Source organism: Cyphomyrmex costatus, unplaced genomic scaffold (assembly GCF_001594065.2).
Source record: "Cyphomyrmex costatus isolate MS0001 unplaced genomic scaffold, Ccosl1.0 scaffold17, whole genome shotgun sequence".
Taxonomy (NCBI): domain Eukaryota; kingdom Metazoa; phylum Arthropoda; class Insecta; order Hymenoptera; family Formicidae; genus Cyphomyrmex; species Cyphomyrmex costatus.
Window position 1 is genome coordinate 953269 of NW_017275715.1, and position 24736 is coordinate 978004.

Below are 24736 nucleotides of genomic sequence, written 5' to 3' on the forward strand. Positions count from 1 at the left end.
TAGTTGCTTACTAGTATTTACAAAATTTGTTTTAATATAACATGTCTGTGTAGTACGTGTGTATTAAAATATAGTTTTTTAACTGTTAGTTGAAGTATTGGATCGAAACCAAATTTCATAGCGCTTTGTTTAAAAAAAATTAGCAATTATACCATTATCGATATAAAAAGGTCTTCTACGTTATGATTGAATCTAATAAAAATCTCGATTGTCTATATAAAAGTACTTTTCTCTAAAGTTACACTGTAATTATAAATATAACTTATCAAACATAAATGTTTATCTTTATTTTAAGAATCGTATGACAACGTCATAACACAGAAGAGTTACAGTATTTGATTGAGAAGAAACGAGAAGAAAACCGGCAGCAAAATGGTTTTTGAATCTATTGTTGCGGAGCTTCTTAATAAGGTGATTGGCGAGTATATTGAGAATTTGGACTATACGCAGCTTAAAGTTAGTCTTTGGGGAGGTAAGAATACATGCGATGTGATTCCATTACTCGATAACAATTGTATATCTCGTATAAAAAAAAACCTTTGCTTTCAGGCGATCTTGTGTTAAATGATTTGTTGATAAAAGAGTCTGCGTTAGATGTTTTGGATCTTCCAGTGAGATTAGAATATGGCCGCTTAGGTATAAAAATTACATTATTTATTAATATATACATTATAATAAACCTGAACAATGCAAAATATTGACTATTAAGATTAAGATGATACGATATAATATGATAAAAGATAATATAAAAATTACTATTTTACAATAAAATGCTTTCAGGGAAATTGATATTGAAGATCCCGTTTAAAGATATGTGGAATGGTCAGATTGATGCAATAGTCGAAGAACTGTTTATACTGGTAGTGCCTACGAGTCAAATTTCGTATAATGAAGATAAAGAGACGAAAGCACAATTGGAAGCGAAACGAGCGGAACTGGCAAGAGTGGAAAAAAGAAAGCAATTAGCGGATATAAAATGTAATTAGATATTTATATTTTTTTGTTATATAAATTGATATAGTAAAAGTTTTGAATTGTACGATTATAAAGATAAATAGCATAACTTTCTTATAATTTTTATTTAATGAATATTATTACTCTCTTAATTTATTTTACATATTTATAATTTTTATAAAAATTAAAATTACAGAAATATGTATATTCGGAGATGTTCAGTTTTCATTTTTCTTCTTTTAAACATGGATTAAAAATATTTTAACTCATACAGCGCAAGAAAAACTGGACGACTCGATGGTCGAGAAGTTAGTCGCTCGCATGATCAAGAATATTCATGTAGAAATCAAGAGGATTCACGTGCGGTACGAGGACCACGTCACCTTCAAAGAACATCCATTTTCCTTTGGCTTTACCCTAAATACTTTCGTCCTTGAGAGTTGTACAGATTCCTGGGAGACCACTGGCAATTTGAAGGACATGTATGCCATTCCTCAAATCTTTAAATTGTGCAATCTGGACGGACTGGCCGCCTATCTCAATACAAGCATGGAGCAGTACAGCAAGAGCTCACAATCCTTGTATACCAATCTCTTTTGTAGTGGCATTGCAACTATGGACTATACTCCCGCAGGTTATCAATATCTGCTAGGACCTATCAATGTCAAGTCCAAGCTCAGGCTCAATCCCAAGCCCGAGTCTGATGGTAGCAATTATACCATCCCTAAGGTAACTTACACTCATCAGTCCAACAAGGGAAATTTCCAGTGTAATAATTTGTAAAAATAGATGGTTTTTATGAATTTTTTTTAAAGAAAAACTTGATATCTAAATTTTTTTTGAAATATAAAGAGGCGTTCTCGGAATACAAAAAAAATTGGTGTATATGTATAATAGAGTAAGAAAAACAGCATATAATGATATAAATCAATTCTAGTAGCTACTCTACGCGCTGTTGGTGTATAGTGTAACATCTATCATAATAATTTAAACACCAACATTTTTTTTAATTAGTTTATACGGAGCTACGTCTATTTCTTAAAAAAATTTGAAAAGTTAGGTAGTTTTGAAATTATCCTGCACTGAAAACAGTTAACAATATTATTTTTTTGTATTTTAGAATATCTTTTCATATTCTAAAAAAGTTTATACAAATATACCATCAACGGGAGTCAATCTAGTAAATAATTTATTTGTGATTATCCAGAATATTGTGTTTCCTAATTGTTTTCTAAAAAAAGTTATTAAAAATATTTGTTTAAATAGAACTGTTACATTCCCTTCTTAATCATTTGTCTTTACAATTGAGAAACTTTCAAACTATTATAAGTTAAATTATTTTATATTTTGTTTCTCTTTTCGCAGGTATGGCTGGATCTAGAGATGCAGAAACTACGGATTGGATTAACAAAGCGTCAGTATCAAACCTTGGTGCGTTTGGGAGAGGGCTTAGATCAGGCTCGGAAAGCTGCACCGTATCGAAAATACCGACCGAATTTGACATCGTATCGCGGTCACTATAAGGAGTGGTGGCATTTCGCGTACACTTGCGTCCTCGAAGAAACCGTGCGACGGTGTCATCGCAACTGGAACTGGGATCACATGAAGCTACATCGCGATGCTTGCCGTGCCTATGCTGAGGCCTATCAGGTTAAACTGACAACGAAGAAGCTAGCAAAAGAGATCGAGGAACGATTGACAGACTATGAGGCAAAACTGGACATCTTTAACTTAGTGATTATCCGACAGCAAATCGAGATGGAAGTGGAGAGATTGGCAGAACGGGAGAAGACTTTGAAGGCAAAGCGAGGTTGGTTCGGTTTCCTGTGGACCAGTTCGCAGGTTGAAGAAACGAAGGAACTCAATTCGGCCGCGGCCATCATGCGCAGGTTTTTATTGTTAAACATTTTAATAAATCAAGCTTTCAGAAATCTTTTGCGTACTTTTACAAAGATTTTTATATACTTAAACTATTCTATACAATTTTCTGTAACGAATCGCAAGCAAAGTAATTTTATCTGGCTCATATTAACAATAATAAAATAAGATAATAGGTCAATAAATGAGGAAAGTGGATGTCAATATTTACATAATATAATTATAACTATATTTATTAATAACTATTTCATGATAATTTATTGGTCTATTCTTATCCTATCTTATTATTATTATCTTTTTAACGAATATAACATAACTAATATATCAATAACGATGTTTAGATTCGAAGAGGCCATGACGCCGCAGGAAAAGGAGAAACTCTATCGGGCGATTGACTATCAGGAGAATTCCGTGCCCGCGTATTACCCAGAAACATACGAAATGATCGACACACGTTTCCTTTTGCATGGTCTGCAAATTTCTTTACTAGACACGGACAAGCAGCATCCGTGTGTCTTGGATTTACAACTACATGGCGTACGAGCAGGCTTCAAGTCGCGACCATCCGCGAACGCGATCCTAGTCACTGCCTCTATTAGCGACATGAAACTGCTAGGCGCAACACAGAGTGGTCGGGTGCCCTCGCTTTTTATTCCAGAACATGGTAGTTCTGACTGTGCTCTGCTGTCGGTTTCTTATGAGAAGAATCCGCTCGACAAACTATGCGGTGATCGTGTTGTCGTCAAGTCCCGATCCGTCGACATCATCTATGACGCGCAAACCATTACAGAGCTGGTCGACATGTTTAAGGTGTTCTTTTTAATCCTTAAATGCGTAATGGGCTGGGAAATGATAAAACTTTCTAAATCCCAATTAAAATTTTTGATGAATTTATTATAATTTTTTCTCATTGTTTGCCAACTATTTGTTTAATATAGATGAATATTCCAGGTGCAAGACTCTTCAACGTTGAGTCAGCTGCAAACAGCCGCGGCAGAACAATTTGAAGGCTTAAAGGAAATGTCGGCGCTTGGGTTGGAGTACGCTATACAAAAACATTCGATATTGGACGTACAAGTGGATATGCAAGCATCGCAACTTATTATACCGCACGGTGGTCTCTACGAAGACACGAAGGCATTGATCGTTGTAAATCTAGGTAGTCTAAAGATGCATTCTTTGGAGAAAGGCAAAAGTGACTTGGCTGGCGTTAGCGTTAGACACTTGGTTAGCATGGGTAAAAGCGAAGAGGAAGTATTGCTGCATCTAAGAGAGCACAGTTACGACAAATTTGTTTTGAAGATAGTTAACTTTCAGGTAATAATGGTTTTAATTTACAATTTTAGTAATTATTATGCCATGTATTATAAATTAATAAATATTATATAGAGAAATACATTTGTCTTAGATCTATGTATTATGTACGATATAATAAATTAATTGAGATAAACAATAAATGTTATTCAGAGTGATAGGAATAAATTAATGATTGTAATAAAATACCGTGGAAATAATTATTTTATATATAATTATTTTATTTTATTTGTGTAATAATAAATATTTTTTAAATATATTGTATAGGTATTGGTCTCGCTACCAAATGAAGAATGGCGATCAGCCTTGGCAAGTACCGAGAGTTCTCTGACGTTACTCCATCCAACTACATTAGAAATTCAGTTCCACAAGTGCTTGGTGACGGACGATCCTTTATTGCCGAAATTACGGCTTCTCGGTCACCTACCATCAGTTACAGTGAACATAACGGATGTTCGACTACTCCAGGCGCTCTCAATCGCGCAGAGTATTTCTTCACCTCAAGAGGAAAAACCCGGGGAGTTGCAGCGTACTTCTCTTTCAAAGTCCATTTCGCAGTTATCGCTGAAGGAACTTGGCACCACGATATCCAGCATTGCTGATAAAAGAAGACAAACAGCAGCCGCTGCGCCAATGAAGCAAACCACTGACTTGGAGATGAAATTTGAGATGAAAGAATTCACGCTATCGATTTCTAGACAACGAGACGATGTCACGATACCCTCGGAATTTATCAGGTTTACATCGCATGCTTCATGTTTTAACGTGAACTTAATGAAATTTTTTCTTAGAATTGTTCACATATTTTTCAGAATTTTTATATAAATTTTAGGATTTTTTAGAATTTTTGATAAAATCTTGTAAAATTTGAAAAAGTTTAAAATATATTTTAAAAACTATAGAAAAGAAATTTTTTAAATCTTATAATATATCAAAATTTACATATATGAAAAATTTTAAGAAAAGGTGTAGGTTGACTTTTTAGTAAATAACTAGTAGTTGACTTTCTTAGTATTTGTAAAAAGTGTAGTATAAAAATTTTGAGAAAAATTTTTGCCAAGAGTTTCTAAATTATTTGTTCTCTTTAGATTTCAGGTACTGCAACTGGAGGCGGAAATGTTACAACGTACATATGATCAGGAGGTGCAGTTGAGACTGGGTGGCGTGCAAATGCGGCAAGTGTACGAGGGTCAGGAGATCTTCATGGTCAACACGCCGATGTCGGCCGGCGGAGACGAGTATTTGATCATCGTGCGATATGTAAATGTAAACAAGCGCTCACCGGAATTTACTACGCGCCACGGTTCTGTCGTGAAATTACTTAGACTAGAATTTACCTCGCTGGACACATTGTTACATCAAGAAGCTCTTATTGAATTGCTGCGATTTAGTACGTACATTCAGGATCGAATGAACTCGCTCGAAAATGTTCAGAAGAAGGAAACCGAACGTTCTCGACCGATCCGGTTGACCTCTATTCAGGAAGAGACTTCTGGCTTCCTCAAAGAACAATTACAGAAGCAGAGATTGAGACCCATCGGGCGACGTAAAATACAAACCGTTGAGTGTATCGATCTAAAAGTAAACGCCAAGATTGGCTCAATCAATCTGAAGATTTCCAGCGCCACCCGGGATATTACCGCGTTCTATATTGAAGGTATCAGCGCCAGTTTTCTCAGTAAGTCTTCGTATTTACAAGTGAATGCTGATCTGACCTCCATCAGCATTAAAGATTTGAATCCTGCTTCTATGTATAAGGATATCGTGACTGTGGAGGGTACTGAGTCACTGCAGGTAAGTGCTTTTATACTTATTTTATATCTACAGTTATTTCTTTAGCTCTAATCAATATTCACGACTTACACATTTTTTTCAACATTTGTTACAATCTTACATAATTTTAAATTACATAATTTTATTCCTCGGATTTTGGAAATGGAAAATGAAAAATGAAAAAAATCGACCAATTATATTAAACATAAGTACATAAAATATATTGGATCTGCAAAATTAGAAAATTAACGTAAATTTCGATTAAAAGCAATTATCATCTTTTATTTTTGCATCAGATTCAAGCGGTGATGTATAACATCGAGGAATGGGAGAGGGACAAAAACAACATGTCTGTCAAAGTGTCAATGGGTTGTCATCGCATCGTCTTCTTGAATGCATTTGTCACCAGCGTTATGAATTTCCTGAATAACTTTCAAACGGCGCAGAAAGCTATCAAAGACGCATCGGCGGCGGCGGCAGAAGCCGCGAAAACGAATATAAAAGATGTTCAACAAAGTGCTTCACGTATCGAGCTAAATGTTAGGATCAAGGCGCCTGTCATATACGTGCCGATGAGCTCCAAGAATGAGCATAGCTTAATGCTAGACATGGGCAATCTTAAGGTACAGAATAAGTTTATTCCGAAATGCAGATTAATTTAGCCTCAATTTTCAAAAAATTCTTAGAGAGAATTAAAAAAAAATATATATATACACATGTAAATTTATTATACAATACTACATAATTATATATTTTTTCAATTTTGAGAAATTATATTAAATAGATTTATACTATTTTTATGAGACGTATGTTATAATTATTATGTGAATATAATTTTTTAACAAGTAAATGTTTTACGTATTAGAGTAAAAGATAACCCTTTTTAAATGTTTGAAAGAAAATACAAAATATATCAATTTAGTTTAAATATTAAAAATTAATTTTACTTTAAATATAGCATACATTTATAAAACAAAATGATAAATACGCCTCTATAAAATTTTATGCGAGCAGGTATGTAACGTCTTCAAAAAGCTAGATTTCATGAGTGAGGATATTGATGAGTATCCCATAATCGATGAAATGAAAATCGAACTGCAAAACTTGAAACTATCTCGAGTTCGGCTGAACTTAAAACAATTTACCAGTGAGAACGAGGTGTTGCTACTGGAACCAGTAACGTTTACACTGCTAATGAAGCGTAATCTTTCTACCGCTTGGTTTACTTCTATTCCGGACATCGACATGTTTGGCAGATTGAACAAGATCAATCTACTGTTGAGTAAAGAAGATTATGCTACAGTTCTGAAAGTGCTGGAGCAGAATCTGGGCGAGACTTTCGAGGACTCGAAACACGTGCAAACCGTACCATCCACCGTGAAATCCGAATGCAGCGCAGATCTTGAGGTAAATGATCGTTGTAATATACAACAATTATAATTACAGTGTGTTACGAAATTTCTGTTTCTCAACACCTGAATGATGATTCTCATATATTATTTTTAATAAAAGATGCTTTATATTATTACATTTATTATTTTTTTATATATTACAAATTTGCATTACGTAAAGAATTTAAAGTGGTGTTTCTAAAAATTGAAGAGTGATGAAATTTTTTCAAAAACATATCCTTTAGTGTGAAAAATCTTACGTGCACCATGACTTGTTGAGAAACAAAAAAGTTGATGAAAATTTGTTGCACTGTTTTATTGACTAAATATTTACTTGACATTTACTGTATTAAGATTCAACCGGTATACAAGTACGAGATCGACACATCACGAGAAATACCATCGACCGAAACACAGGAACGACACGCTCACATATCCGTGAAGTTTGAGTTTATCATGGATAGTCTGGTGATAAATCTCTTCACCGGCGGTTCTAAGTTGTTGCAGTCGCAGATGTCACCAATGCACCTTCCCGAGCATGGACTGGCCCGCTTCAGTCTCACACACTTTGCTGTAAAGGGCCGTGTGTTTGCGGACGGTCTACTGGCCACGTCGATTCTGCTAATGAACTGCACGCTAGACGACATGCGGCAAAGTCGAGTGGGCTCACTGGTGCGAATCATGGAAAGGACTAGCAGCGTGCCGTTGTCTGGATCGAGTGAGGATCATCTCGATAAAGAACGCGCCAAATACAATGCTAGAAGTATGTTGGACGTGACAGTGCGTCAAAGCCCAAACGACACGTTTGCCGACGTGCGAGTGTTCTCTTTCAGTATCATCGTCTCTCTTGATTATCTCATGAAGATTAAGGACTTCTTTGATGTGGAAGGGCCAAACAAGACTACTACTTCCTCTTCGAAACACGAATTGGTAGCATCAAAGAAAAAATCGGCGCAGCAGCAGTTGGCTGCCTCAACACCCAAGATGTTAACTGTAAATCTGCACGTGGAGAAACCCGATATTATTTTGCTCGAAGACATGGACGATATCAACTCGAATTGCATAGTATTGAATACAGAATTATTGCTGAAGGTGCGCATCATGGGAGAGCACCAGGTGATAGCAGGTTCCATTAAAGATCTCTCGCTATTGGCGGGGATATATAATCCTGCGAAGAGAGCTGACTGGATCTATCAGGTATAGTACACATATACATAATATTTTATATAATATGTATTTTACGTATAAAGAAAAGTTTGGCGGTAATCTAGAATGTGAATCAAAAATTATTTCAACAAGAAGTAGACATGTTTGTAAAATAATAATTAAGATAAAATTTTTATTTAAGCTATAATATTAAACTATTGTATAGATGTGCATTTATTAAAAAAGTATAAATTTCCAATTCCAGTCACTTTTTGCAGATATACTTTAATGATTAATTGTATCAATTTAGATAATTAAATTATTATTGTCAAATAAATTTATAGAAATCTTTAATCTTATAATTTTACTATTTATGTAGATTTTTTTTTAGAGTATTATTGTTAAGTCATCCTAAAGCCATCCTAAAGTAATCCATCCTAATATCTATTATGTTAATTATTAATTATTTTCATAGGTCTTGAGACCATGCAGTATCAGCGTAGCCGGTTCTACACCAGAGGAAAAAGGGCTTCATTTAGAAATTCGTTGCACGGATATACACATGTCTGTTTCGCCAGGTAATTTACAAATTACTATGCTTATAGTTAATACCTAATAATAAAATAAAATGTAATAATTTTAAGGTGTGATGGAAATATTGAGTAAAGTCATTCACACGGTGACAAGGAAGGAAGAAGAGGACAAGGAAGTTGTTAAACCTGAACCTAATTATGAAGGATTGTGGATTGTCACACCTTTCGAAGAAAATAATTACTGGTTTTTAAAGACAGGTTAATAATAAGTTGATAATGATAATTTAATAATTATTTGTTGTATAAAAAATATTTTTCATTTACTAAACCATCGAATCAATTTGTTTTAGAAGTTGCGATGGAAGCATTCGAAGAGTTTACGTATCCAGACGATGATGATATTACGGCACCTTATAAACCTGAATTGGCCATTGTTTCGGCACCGACGATCTTGTTTACTCTGGAGGCGGGTGTTGGCAACAAAACTCTGCCTATGTTACTACTTCACGTGGGTTTTCAAAGCAACATCAACGACTGGAGTACAAAATCTGTAAGCTGTTTATGAAAATTTGTTTTTATTATTTATATTGAAGAACAATTTTGGTCAATTATATTTTATTTCTTAACAAGTAATGGGTGTTTCTTGTAAGACTTTTTTACACTAAAAAAGAATTTTTTTTAATTCCATCACCTTTAATTTTTAGAATCTCCACTTGCTTTATTGTCTTACGTCTTAACATTGTTTTTTGTGGTTTCTCTCCATTCATTATTTTTCCAAAATTTGTGGATGATAGAATTCTTTTAACTTCATATTCTTTTCCAGCAATTAAAAATATATAACAATCACCAGATGTGGAGAAATCTTATTCAATGTTGTTATTATGGTCATTATTATTATTATTCTCCTCTTATGAGTATTATGATTTACGTAACTTGTGCTTGCAGATGAGCATGGACTGTACGATGTCGGTAATTATGTCGTATTATAACAGTCGTCTTGCGCTATGGGAACCATTGATTGAGCCAACAGAAAGTTCCAATAACGGTAAATGTGTTTTAACGCCGTGGGAATTAAAAACGAAGGTAACTTTAGCATTCTTCCTATTGTTTCTCTGTAATAAATATTTTGTTGATTAACATTATTGATTTGTTTGTTAGGTTCAATTTAACGACATAATGTTAGACTCCAGAGGCGCCAGCGCGGTAAGCCCTACCTCGGAGAGCGAAATCGAAGAATTACATCAATCTACCAAGATGTCCATCGACATTACGTCCTTTGTAAGCAAAGTTTATCAGGACATAAATGTTAAATATTGTGATTATAGATGTGGATTATAAATATTTGTGTTTGGGTAACTTAAATGACATTTTTTTATAAATGTAAATGCGATTTATTGTACCTAGCGCAATATTACTGCGAATTTATATCCCAAAAGGATGTAAGACCTTTTTTTTTGTTTGGGATAGGACAATTTGGAGATAACTGTCACAAAGACGTGTTTAGATGTTCTGAAACAATTGGGCCAATCGTTTTCTTCGGCTATAGAAGCCAGCGGGAAAGGGCCTACCAAAAAAGAGGCACCGTATGTGCTGAAAAATGAGACCGGCTTGACAATAATACTCGATTTGGAGGACAGTTTCTTCAAGGTCATCATAATGAGGATTCTTCTATTCACTTATTTATCTATTCAATATAATTTTATGAATTAACATTCAATATGATTTTATGATTTTATTGACAATTTTATCAATATAAAAGAGGAATATAAAAGATTTTTTTATAGATTTTTGATGATGGATCGAAAATAAGAGATCATACTGACTCGTATATGGAAGTAATCCTCGAAACCGGTGCATCGATACAACTCGCATCGAAAACGTCCAAGATGGCTGACACGCGTCTAATTGAGCAGTTGAAAATGGAAACTGTGAAGGACAGAGAAGATAGTAAATTCTCCATATCTGTGAGTTATTGTATAATCATAGAATGTAGAATTGTAAAGATTCATGATTCTTTAACGAATTTGGAGAGTCGATCTTTTGATGAAAATGTCGAAAATAATCGACAAGCGACTGAAAGTAAGAACTTTCAAATTACAAATAAGAAAACGTTGAATCTAAACTAATCTACGATCTATTTTTAATATTTCATGTATGATACGACTTGTTGAGTTTTAAATAAAATAAAAAAATTGTGACTATTTTATCATTATTAATATAATTAACATAATACGATGATTTAATAGTTTAAAGGCATTCAAGGCAAATTGGCAATACCTGTGCTGAGAGCAGATAGGAGATTCTTCTCTTTAAAGCACCGAAAGGAAGGTTCCGAGGAATGGGGTATTGTGTCGGATATTATTGTGGAAGAGGGTAGTACTATCGTCACTCTCAGAAGCATTCTTCAGGTAAATGCAGGAGAACGAATTATGTTTTATCAGTGATAATTAATTTCTTACTTATTGTAGGTTCACAATCACTTCGCACAGCCAATATCTGTTTATTATATGACGAAGCGTGGAAATGAGGTAGAGTGCGTGGGCACAGTAGCTCCGGATGAGAAACTCAATTTACCTCTGGACGCCGTGTATACCCCGACCAACATTTACTGGCTGTTTTTTAGCGTCAACGGGTATGTTTGCATTTTTTTTACGTTAATAATATTATTTTCTTAATTATTGCATTAAATCGCTTAAGGAGGGTTTCACTTTTTTAGCCGTTCAAAAATCGATTTCTTTTTTTTTTTTTTTGCTTATTTTTCTACATGTGTGTAAAGTATCCTTGTAAAAGAATTTTTTAAAATATTTATCATCTAACTAAAGATATTTTCTTTGCTGTTTAAACCTTAAATAATTTTATGCAAAAACTCGCGTTCGTTTGTATATAATAGATTTAGAATATAATAGATTTCTTTTAAACAATTCATGAAGATGGGCTAATTTTACCAAACGTGAAACCCCTCCTTAATGTAACTTTGAAAATAAAATAAGACAAATAAAAAAATTCTTAGTATAATACATATGTTATATTAAAATTATAATTATATAATATATATTTTTACAAAATATAGACAACGAAAAACTGTGACATAAAATTTTTAATGATCACATTTAACGTACTTTAGGTATATGGTGTCAGTCGAACCATTTGTCTGGAAAGATCTGCAGAAAACTGTTTCCATGATGAAATTATTGAAATGCGAGTCACGATCTAAACAAGATTCTACAGAACCATTTTATATACAGGTCGGTGTTTTCATATATAATTTTTATAACAAAATATGTGTATTTATTGACTTGATCAAATTGACAAATGTTCTTAGTAATAAATAATAGAAGTATACAGAATATTCGTTTGTACAGGCCATGGGAGAGATCGAGCAGGTATATTTCGAAAATACCACTCGTCATACTATGGCTAGTACCGTCTACAATGTACATTTATACCCGTCTGTGTATCTGAAGAACTTCCTACCGATCGATATCATCATCTGTTTGCCTAGCACAGTTCAGGAAAACTTACTCGAAGCAAGTGCCTCTATGCAACTTCCTACAATTGATCCGGCCAAGTCAAACATAATAATTAAGGTAGAACACGCGGCAATTAATAAAAATTTAATAATTATTAATAATTATAATTATTAATTATTAACTTTTATAAAACATAACGTTTGCAAACATAACGATTTATTTATTTAAATCGAATGATGTGTTATAGTTACCCAATTATCTGGAGAAAGATTGGTCATGCATGGGCGAAATTATGGCGGATCCACCAGAATTTACGGTTTGGTCGTTTGAGTCTTTCGACAACGCGCAGAAAGTGGTTATGGATCTCGGAATGCACATGTCTTACAAACACGGTTCGATCGTCATGACGCTGTATTGTCCCTTCTGGATGCTGAACAAGACTGGTTTAATGCTGTCCTATAGAGTATGTGTTTGCAGCGATAGTTTCGTCGCTTTTGGTAACTTTGCCTCTTTGCACACAATTTGCAATTTATTATTAATCTTTACATCTGTCAAAGAATGTCGAAAGTTTCTTAAAATTTTCATGTCTTAACTGCATTTTGCAGAGAGCCCCTTTTGCATCAGTCATATGTTGTAGATTCTTTATTGATACGCACTCTTATGTCAAATATTCTTGTACTAATTACGTTTGCTTCCTCGCTCGATCTTCAGCCTTTCTTGTACCCCCCCATTAGTGTATTGCAAAACTAACCAGCATTGCGTCTTGCCTGATTAGTTCTGTATTCAACATGCTTCATTATTTTACAGAAATCAAGTAAGGTTGGCAAAGAGCACTCAAGCCCGATGAAGGTAGAGATTTCCTATTATCGTGCTGCATCATTGTGCTTCTCACAAACAGCATCTTGTATATTATTAGCAAAACTCGCTGTCAGAATTTCCTAATTCTACACTATTATTGCACGGAAAGAACGATTTTACTATTTAATTTAAATATTTAGCTAGCTGCAGATTTAAACATAATTTTTTGTTGAAGTAATCATACTGTCAAAGTAAAATCATATAAGATGCTTAAACCACTTGCTTGGATATCAAAATTTTTGCAGCATTACTCACGTTTAAATTTTTTGTATAATTATTTTTAAATCTGTATATACCTAAATTTTTTAATATAATATTTTAGCAAAATCGATTTTTTTCGTTTTATTGTTAATAATATTGTAATTATGACTATGAACAATTATTTTTATACCGCTTACTTGTCGTAAATTTTTGTTGTTGAATATTCATTGCTTTATTCGTGAAAATGTATGTGCCAACGTCTTTCAGAAATTCGTTTCTGCTATGAAACCTCATCGGCAACGCACACAGTACAGGAAGAGGAAAACTCGCGCGGTGACACATCGCTTTATTTCAATATTATCGCTATTTTCGTGTTCGCTTGTGTTCGTAAGACTCGATCATTGTCAAATAACAATCGTTTAATCTAATCATACCACCGGAATTAAACAGCCTCAAATTAAGTTAGATTATCATTGTGTTAGTCGCAGTGTGTCGATTTTTACAATTGCATTTTATTGAACATAAGTCACACTTACAAAATACATAAATTAACAGTAATTAGCTGACATCGTTATGTATAACTGTGCTTTGTTACACACGCTACTCATTTTCTGTTTTCTTTACTTAGTCCTCTCTATTCTTAATTAATTTATATATATATTTTTTTAATAGCTGTATTCTTAAATATGCCAATCCTTCAATCCTCGAACGTTTCCACATTTTTAGATACTAGACGTAAAACATCTTGATTGCAACGCAAAATCGACAAAGTTTGTATAACAAGTTAATATTATGAAGGTGTTTGTTACTTGTTCTTAACTGCATGATGTACCGAAGGTAATATTTTTGACGAGCTGAACATTGAGGTATATCGATTACTCTTTCCAGACAGCAGATGATTACTTGAATGTCTTGTACCATCCGGAACATTTCAAGGGACCTATTTTGTTTTCGTTTCGCTCCAAAGCTTTCTTTGGCAAGAAGAAGGCCATGATCAGAGTGGAAGACGGAGAGTGGTCCGATAAATTCTCCATCGACGTTGCGGGCAGTGAGGGTGTAGTGGCTTGTAAATACAATGGAATGATATATCAGGTTCTTATATCATTGATTTTTATTTCTTTTATCTGTGTATTAAAATGTACTTATTAACAAATTAATAATGTAATATATTTAAGACAAAAAGAATAAAAAAATAAGACAAGAAATGAAAAATATATATGATAAAGCTCTAGTTTTTTTTTTGTTACAGATTGGAGTACACAATCAGCTGACGTACAACTCGTTAACCAAACAGATCACGTTTACACCGTACTACATACTTATCAACAACGCAGATTTTCTTATAGAATGTCAGGAGGGTGATCGACCAGCTGATCCGACAATCAAAGTACGTTAGATATAAAAAATTTGATTACTGTACAAATATTGCATTATAATAACACTTCTGCTTGCCAAGGTGCCTCCTGGTGAATGCGCGGCTCTGTGGCCTCGAACTGAACATGACAACAAGACTCTGAAGGCCAAGGTCGCAAGTCAACCCGAGAAAACTGCGGCGTTTATTTATACTGACAGTCACACAACTCTACTAAAATTGGACAATAAGGTAATTAAGCTGGTAACAGAGGATAATAATTAAATATATTACACATAATTTATTTATGTTAGAATAATTGACTAGAATAAATAATAAAGTATTCGTATCTCGCGTTTTATACCTCTAACAAAGCCTTTTGCACCACAGTATGGAGGAATCAATGTAGACGTGCAAATCAACGAGGGCGGTGTTTACATCTCCATGTCGGCCTATGTCCCAGGCAATGCGCCAGCTATGATCATCAACCACACGCCACATACCATCAATGTATGGGAAAAGGGTTCCATTAATGTTAGGTAAGTTGACCAACGAGATCACTGACACGGGAAAACTTAGCAGTTTTTTTTTTTAAACGACCATCTGAAGATTTTTGTACTCTAATTAAAATTAATATTTTTATCAATATTATTCTCGGGTTAAACAGAAAGGCTTGCAATGAATTACTATATTTATTCAATATGAATCGGTTGCGCATTTGTACATTGATAGGTCCGTGCAGTCATACAATAGAATGTTTTATACCTGGGAAAATCCGGCGGGCCCACGAAAACTGGTTTGGGAGGATCACAGTGGCAAGGAAATCGAGGACAATCTTCGCAAGGTAAACAAAATAGATGATCAAAAGCAAGAGAAAGTGTTTATAAAAGCGAATAATGCGTTATGAACACCATCTTTATTTCTTTTCTAGGATAATCTTGGTACCTTTCAACTGCCAGAAGTAGATGAGAAACTGTTCTACGTTTCGTTCCTAGACGGTACGCAGAGAGTACTACTGTTCACTACAAATTTGAAGATTGCTGAGGATTGTCAGCTGGCCGGTGATCTGGAGGTAATCGATCAGGAAATTACATTAAACATTCACGGCATTGGATTCTCCCTTGTGAACAACATCACTAAGTCCGAGCTGCTGTATATGTGTATCGCCAGGTAAGTACTACAATTCTTAATATTAAATTTTATTTACACATCTCGTAATTTTTTAAAATTAAAGTTATATTTTTAATATAATTATACGTATATAATTTTGCACATAGTTAACATTTTTACACAGTAATTAAAAAGTATAAATTTAATATTATTTAATGAAATAATTATTATTTTCTCTTTGTATAATTGTGTTACCATGTTACCATGTAAAATTAATGAGATTCTATATTATAATCCAGCTCAGGGATCATATGGGAGACGCGTAAGTCCCTCGGTAGCCGATGGCGAGCATTATGTGCTAAGGAAGTTAACGCTATTGAAGAGGGATATCAACGATACATTAGAGAATTGCAAATCGGCAAAATGGACGCGGACTACCGGATAATGTTGGATCCAAAACTAATGGTAAAACAAAAAGCTTCCGCTTAATTAAAGTGTTTAATGCTGGGATCTAATTTAATTTCTGAACCACAAGAAACGCTTATTATTACGTAATTTTTTAAATCGTTTTTTATTGTTTCTAGGTAGATTATCTGAATATGGAGATGCTGAGACCGCATCGTAGGTACCTGCGACGCATCTTTCAAACTGGACTTTGGCTGCAATATCGTACCTCAGCGCATCAGGTACAGCTGCATGCAAAGATCAACAAACTTCAGATCGACAATCAGTTGTCGGAATGCGTCTTTCCAGTTATATTAGCTCCAGTGCCACCGCCGAAGAGTGTCACACAGAGTACAGGTATTATTTATTATTTTTTTTTTTATACAAGAAATAATTTCCTTTATTGCACCTCCTTATGCATTTCTATTTTAATCTTTAACTATAGATATATGTTTGGATCTGAGAGAAAGTTTTAGATAGATAATAAATCTGTACGATTGTTTATGAGATTCTAAATTGTAGGTAAAAAAAAAACCTTTCAATGATCAGAGAAGTTTAGTTGTATTCTATATTGTATATTAGACAAGACTTTAGAAATTTGGCTTGAAAATACTATAGTTGAAAGTTAACCATCGTATATTATTAATGAAAACATATAAAATACTAATAATGAAAACATAAGTTCTGAACCTCCTGAACTTTTTAAAGAACTATATATCTACTTTTCTAATTTTTTTCCTATTCTTTGTGTATTTCTGTAGTCATAAAACCTTTTGCGGAGCTAAGTATGGTCAAGCGCTTATTGGAACACAGCACTGTGCAACAATTTCGATACTTTAAAGTTCTCATACAAGAATTTCACATCAAGGTGGACATTGTGTTTATAAACGCGATAATGGGCTTACTTGAAGCGAATGAGGTCAACGACGCGGAAGAGGTGAGACGCGGGATATTTCGTCTTACAATTAGATCGTTTTAAAGTTTATTGATGATCTTGTTCGTTTGTTTCAGAGTGCTTTATTCCGTAAAGATATGAAACTAGTCAATGAACCGTTAATGTACCACGTCAGTCTGATCACCACGGCCGAGCAGAAGAACTTTTTTGATTTACTGCACTTTTCGCCTCTCAAAGTACGTCACGTTTCAATATATTGAATACAAAAATGCAAATATGTTATTATTTGATAGTTACATCTTAATCTTCTTTTTCTTTCTTTGTTTACAGATACACATCAGTTTTTCAATGACCGGAAGTGGAGGAGGACCCTCAGCATTACCGCAAGTACTAAACGTGCTTTTGCAAGGAATTGGAGTGACGCTGACGGATATTAACGACATCGTGTTTAAGTAAGACCTTTAATTAGTACAACTTACAATTAGTATACATAATTAAAGATATTTGAAAAAAACGTACTATAGAATTTTGTAGTCCTTGTACAAATTCTTATAAGATTCTAAATATTCTTGTATTGATACAGATTGGCATACTTCGAAAGAAACTACGTGTTCATGACGCATAAACAGCTCATCTCCGAGGCGAGCACTCATTATGCAGGTCAGGCAATTAAGCAAGCGTACGTACTCGTACTGGGACTCGATGTGATCGGTAATCCATATGGGCTTGTAATCGGGACCATGAAGGGCATTGAAGATCTGTTTTACGAACCCTTTCAAGGAGCCATACAGGGTCCAGGAGAATTCGCGGAGGGCCTGTTCCTCGGAGTGCGTAGCATGTTGGGCCATACCGTCGGCGGAATGGCGGGCGCTGTGTCGAAGATCACGGGAGCGATGGGTATGCATTTTCTCGAATTTTACATTTTTCTCAACTAAAACGTTGCATTTTTGCTGCAAAAGATAATGTTACGCTAATAATGAATTTTGCATTATGTTTAATTGTCGAAATTTTTTTAACATTTGATAATTTTTTTTTTATTTTAATTTAAAATATTTATTTATTTTATTACTCTTACGCTTTTGCAGGCAAAGGTATAGCTGCTTTAACTTTTGACAAGGATTACCAGCGAAAGAGACAAGAGCAGCTCAACAAACAGCCCGCCAATTTACAAGAAGGTCTTGCACGAAGTGGAAAGGGTTTAGTAATGGTAAAAGATCGCGGATTAATTATTATGTTAGTTATTTAATTTAATATATCTATAAATTGTTTGTGTCATTTAATAGGGTGTAGTCGATGGTGTGACTGGTGTGGTAATGAAACCTTTATCAGGAGCGAAAGAGGAAGGAGTGGAAGGATTTTTCAAAGGGTTTGGAAAGGGTGTTGTTGGACTTGTTACTAGACCTACTGCTGGTGTTATTGACTTCGCAAGTGGTTCTTTTGGAGCTGTCAGACGGTATGACTTGTTAATTATACGAAAATAGTTTTAATTCAATTAATGAATAAGATAATTAATTAAAGTTTGGAATTGTTCAGAAATTAATTTATACAGTATGGTGGAGATTGCATTTAATGTATTTATTTCAGAGCCACTGAATTAAGTGAAGAAGCAAAAAGAGTAAGGTCACCCAGATTTCTGCAGCCAGATAGTCTCGTTAGACCATACATAAGAGATGAAGCCGAGGGCAACAAGATATTAATGGTAAAAATTCTATACTTCTAACAATCCTTGATTCTTTTATTTTCAAAATTTTTAAATAAATTTTTAAATGGTCCATTTTCACTAGATTTATTCTATTATAATAATACACTTTCATAGAATATATATAATTAATTTATATAGGATTATATTATAATATTATATATAAATGAAAACAAAAGTTGAGATGCTTCTATAAAGAAATATTTTTTATAAATTATAATAGTCTGTAAAAAATATATAGAGTTTTATTATCTTAGTTTTATTATCTTGTATTATGTACAAATATTCTTGTTATACACAATAAAGTTTATAATTTATTTATACATATTTATATGCAGAAAGTTTTCTATAAGATTTCTTTTTTATAGGAATTAGAAAAGGGGAGATATGCACATACAGATGTTTATGTCTATCATGTATTTATCAATAAAGACGTGCTTTTACTCACTGACAAAAGATTATCATATCTCGAACGTAGTGATTTGTTCGGTGGCTGGCGGGTTAGTATTTATTACATTGATCAATTGATTTTGCTCGTTGGTTTTCTCAAAATAAAAAAAACTATGTATCTATTGATTTATCATTTTTGTTAGGTTGATTGGACTCACACTTGGACCGAATTCAGCGAACCAACAAAAGTTGTAGACAAAGGTGTACAGATTTTTATTAGGGACATTAGTAAGAAAAAGAAACTAGGTCTATTTGGCAGTGCCGCTCAATCAAAAATACTTTTAATAACAGATCATAATATCAAACAGGTATGTATTTCGCTAATTATATAATTTCACAAAAGTATCTTTTATAGAATGTCATTATTTTACATTACATTTTGATTACATATCTTACTATACGATCTATAATTTTCCCCGTAGTTATTGTGCAGTAAAATACAGGAGCAGATTAATCAATCCGGAGTATAACGCAATAACGCGTAAATATGAGAGAGAAACGCTTGAGCAGTTACGAGTTATGTCAAAAAAGAAAACAAGCAAAAGAGAAGACAAATCGAGCTTCTTTACTTCCGGAATGCTTTGCGAGCGAATTCGCACAATTTCTATGCGTAATTTCTACAGACACTATTTATAAGACTGATACTGCGTGAGCGCAACAATCAGATAAAGGGACGTTACTTATATACTGTACCAAGAAACTGAAAAGACGTAAATGGAAACGTAAGAATATAAAGGTACCAAGAAACTGACAAGAAAGAGACAGGACGTACGGAATCTTTTTTACTTTACTTTTACCATACAGTTGTTCGGAATTTTTGTTGTCGATATTATTACCGAGCAAACATCGTTAGATTGACACAAAAGATTTGTCACAATTTGTCAAATAAAGCTGAAAATGAAGTTACATAACTTTCAAATTATTTTTATTTTTATCAAGATATTGTAAGATATTAATTAAGATCTACGTGTCGGGCTATGTGGCTCCGCGGTAAGGCGGTGGCTTTGTGTTTCGAACTACATTCGAGGTCCTCGGTTCGAGTCCCGACATCGCGTCGAGCGTCCGACATTTTTTCTCGGCCCAGCTTACAATATACATATATATAATATTTATATATATATAATATCTATATATATATAATATATATATATATAAATCTCTTAAAATTTAAATCGATTTTTTATCAACTTTATAGAAAAAAATCTTTTGTGCCAAGCTAATAATTACAATGTAGGAATATCGCAAAAGAAGGTAATGTTTCTCAAATTTACATTTATAGAGTATCACTTCGACACGATCGTGAGTGAATCGTTTTAGTTACACAAGAGTTACCATTTTCATCGTATTGTTAAGAGCTAGATTTACTACAATCACGAAACTGAATCGATCAGGCGAGATTCGAAAATAATGTTAAGACAACGGTAAATCGTACAAATTATAGTGAAATGAACTAATGAAAAATAAATCTCATTTTGGTGAATATTAGCAATACAATAAAATTATTTCTACGTACTTGTTGAGGTATTATACAGATTTTTTATGAGAACTGGTATTATTTTACATTTGTAGGAAGTTAGTTTACCACGCATCGTTAACTTGCCGCATTGTTGATCACATTATAACGCGAGCATCATCATTAAGTGATACGTATGTTAATTAATAAAATAATTGTACGCTTAATTATCTTCCTGCTAACGACATATAATAAAAATGTTGAGAGATTTGCTACAACAAATATCTTCTATAGATACATTGTTAATACATAATAAATTTTATTATTATTAGCTTTAATGCGCCTAAACGACTAGCAGTGGTGATACTTTCTACCTCGTTTTATTCTTCTGAATGCTAGTTAATTAAAAGAATTCAATAATCAACTAATAAAAAATATAAACGTATTAAACGAAATTATTAAAATAAATAGTAATTAACGTAATTTATTCTCGTAATTTTTTTTCGCTTGACTTGAAAATTTTGAAACCAAAACATTCAGTACTAACTTAATTCGTGCATCGCAACTTATTATACGTATTTATTAGTTAGTATATACTGTGCTTATTATGTAATTTTATTGTAATTAATTTATCTACATTGTTCTGTTGCAACATTTAATAAAATTATAAATATTTTCTGTACATTTTTATTACGTTAATTATTATAAGAAAAAGTTAAGTCTTTATTACTAAAATTATATTTTTTCATGTTTCTAAAATATATTTTCAATTTTAATTGCACCTGCTAATATTTAAAGCGATTGCTTCATGAACTACTTAATATATCTTCATTTGTTAATCGCAGTTGCGATTGATTTATAATAGATTCAGCGCATAATTAGACATGTTTAGGTACTATTAGGTATAACAACAAAAATCAGAGGAGCAAGAGATTGATATATGTTAACAAGCACTTTTATTCGGCCTATTCAATGCAGTCCGACGATATCGATATCGAAGATCAGCGGATTCCACAGAATATCCCAGGTCCTCCGCAGCTGCCGCCGTTAATCAAAGGCCAGAAAGTAAAAAGTGTAAGTGACGTTTTTTAATCGCAAACAACAAGTCTTAATTCTCAGTATTGTTGAATTTGATAATTTTCCAGATTCATGTATGTAAGCTTTTTACTATATGTAATTATATTTTTTTATAATCTCTTTCTATAACATTTCTGTAAATTGGGATTTTTTCAATGGTTGTCTTCTTGCTTATTTTTAATAAATAATTGTGGCATTAGAATTGTGAATCAGTAACAATGTAAGTGAAAAGATTTGAGAGATTTTTATTTTAATAATAATAATTAATTCTAATTCCAGGGGCCCTATACTATCACGGTGACAGATGAAATGGTAGCACAGAGGGAAAGAGAGAATTTAGAATTGTACAAAGCCTGGGTGCGAGAACAGCGCAGAAGGAACATGTTACCGCAAGAAGAAGCCGATGAATTTATAGGCGATTTTAAGGACATTATTGTTAGGAGAAGCTTTGTTCGCAAGGTTTTCTGTCTCCTTACGTTGCAACTGATGTTCACTATCTTTGTTATATCTATCTTTATGTTCTGGTGAATATACACTGTAGAGAAGTGTTCTTTCTAATTCTTTATTTTATACTTTCTAATATGATCTTCTGATTTATTTACCAGGGATGAAGCGCAGAAATTTATGATAGTATACTGGTATCTGTGGATCGTTGCCATGTAAGATCGCGTAGATAAAGCTTTCTTGTTCTTGACCTGGTTGTGATTTTATTAGAATTATATTAAATGAAAAGAAATGAGAGATAATAAACATATAAATAATATTATTATTAACAAATTTATATAATATATTTCATTTATACGTTAACATGTTACATTATGTAATTTTATTATATATATACGTATATATATAATATTAATATATATTTTATATTAATAGTATTATAATATTAATTTGTAATATCAGTCCATATTCATTTCTTTTTATTTAAAAGAACTCTAAGGTTTTAAGAAACCGAATGTATTCATTAATTGATCGTACTTTTTATTTTGTAAATTTCAATCTAATTGAAACATTTATTGGCATTTTAGGGTGATCTTCATCGTCGCTTATTGTACTGTATCCTGCTCAGTGCACGCTAGACGAACGCCTCCATTCAATTACATCTGCCTAATTCTGCTGGTACGATTTTCTCCATGTTTACTTCTCTTACACAATGGAGTGGTCCCTTTAAATTAGAATTAATTTAGTTAAATTTTTTATAAATTACAGACATTGGGAATGTCATATTTGGCCGCCTTCGTCTCCGTGTTTTATACCATCGAGGTGATTCTCATCGTTATGGGCATGACCGCCATTGTTACGATGATCATAGCTCTTATAGCAACATTCTCCACGGTAGCCCTGTCCTATACTTTTATTCTATATTTTCCTTGCAATTTTATGTCCCAATTTTTTTGACTTAATATACGTTACACTCGTATGCATGCATTAAAATATGATATTAATTATTTTTTTATCCATATTTATTTCTTTTATAAATATTTTATATCTTGTATATAAATATGTATATATATCTTTTAATTATATTTTTAAATTCTTTTATTTCTGATTTATGGCAATATGTATTGCTAAAAGGTTACATTACTTCTTTTAAATTTGTTTTAATATTTCTCAGAAATTTATTTCTGTTGCAAATGTGCAACTTCATTATTTTTTACTTTAATTTATTTGCTTTATTTTAAATCTATTAGACAAAGAGACAGAGAAAGAATATACAAATGAATACTCGTTTTATAATGAAATTGTAGTTTGACTTGACAATGAGACCGGGCTTGTTGATGGTGATTGGGTTAGTTTCGATCGTATCTATTTTTACGGTGCTAATAATCCTGCTGTTTACTCATATAATGGTTTTACGCCTGGTAATCGCTATCATTGGAACGCTCCTACTGTGCATGGTCAGTGTATTTTGGATTCTCATGAAAAAATCTATTCAGCAACGTCCATTTTAATATCTTAATTCTTTAAACTTTAAAGTTTCTTGAATTTTTACATCTAGGAGAATTGCAATGTTAATTTTAATTCAGCGGAAAATTTTTATCTATTTAGTTCTTTGAATTTTTTAAATATTAATTTAATGCTACTTACTGCAATTTATATAACATTTATGAAATAGACCAAAATAGGAAAACCTAAAGTAGATATAAGTATTTTACTAAGAAGAATTATTGTACTTTTTGCATTTTCTGCACGTTCATTGCGAAAATTATTGGAAAGATCATTGATAATTAATTTTTTGTAATAAATTAAAATTAATTAATAAAATAAAAAAAAGATAGAAAAAATTTAATATTAAAATTGTTTTATGTATTTTCAGTATTTATACTTCGATGTGCAGACCATCATGGGTGGACGCAGAATAGAATTGAATCCCGACGAAGTCATCTTTGCAACTACGCAGCTTTACGTTGACATCGTACTGTTATATCAGTATTTGCTGATGTTTATGGGATTCTTTCATCGATGAATAAAGAAAAGAAACATCTTCGACATATTGTAATATTTTTTTTACACTCATATATGTGAGTAGTTCGATAAGTCTGGTAAATCTTTACGAGATATTGCCACAATCCATTTGATGATGTGATATCTGGAAAATATCATTCTTCAAACTCTTCTGTGCGAAATTTCAGCCAGAATTGTGGCAATATCTCATAAAGATTTACCAGACTTATCAAACCACCCACGTATGTATGTACATCTATACACACACACATTTCTATTATGTACATATTA

The 24736-nt window shown here is 32.9% G+C and overlaps 2 protein-coding genes across 2 annotated transcripts; both read left to right on the forward strand.

Annotated features, from left to right (window-relative positions):
- Window positions 1–372: 372 nt before the first annotated feature.
- Vps13 (vacuolar protein sorting 13C) lies at window positions 373–20546 on the forward strand. Its single transcript, XM_018537389.1, has 43 exons — window positions 373–472; window positions 550–636; window positions 781–978; window positions 1229–1683; window positions 2320–2843; window positions 3174–3642; window positions 3784–4149; window positions 4414–4883; window positions 5235–5940; window positions 6216–6542; window positions 6934–7326; window positions 7665–8507; window positions 8932–9034; window positions 9101–9247; window positions 9340–9539; window positions 9935–10072; window positions 10148–10267; window positions 10457–10636; window positions 10774–10953; window positions 11236–11397; window positions 11458–11621; window positions 12114–12234; window positions 12352–12576; window positions 12707–12922; window positions 13267–13308; window positions 14407–14610; window positions 14768–14905; window positions 14975–15121; window positions 15260–15408; window positions 15602–15713; window positions 15801–16039; window positions 16279–16444; window positions 16564–16780; window positions 17185–17360; window positions 17435–17554; window positions 17649–17770; window positions 17902–18215; window positions 18404–18525; window positions 18602–18771; window positions 18903–19017; window positions 19386–19517; window positions 19611–19775; window positions 19890–20546. The coding sequence occupies exons 1-43, from the start codon at window positions 373–375 to the stop codon at window positions 19935–19937; spliced, it is 9792 nt and encodes a 3263-aa protein (XP_018392891.1). The 3' UTR covers window positions 19938–20546.
- A 1222-nt stretch (window positions 20547–21768) lies between these two features.
- Window positions 21769–24467, forward strand: LOC108771948 (protein lifeguard 1). The gene is made up of 7 exons (XM_018537371.1): window positions 21769–21994; window positions 22277–22521; window positions 22603–22656; window positions 23029–23119; window positions 23210–23335; window positions 23749–23898; window positions 24318–24467. The coding sequence occupies exons 1-7, from the start codon at window positions 21893–21895 to the stop codon at window positions 24465–24467; spliced, it is 918 nt and encodes a 305-aa protein (XP_018392873.1). The 5' UTR covers window positions 21769–21892.
- Window positions 24468–24736: the final 269 nt, after the last annotated feature.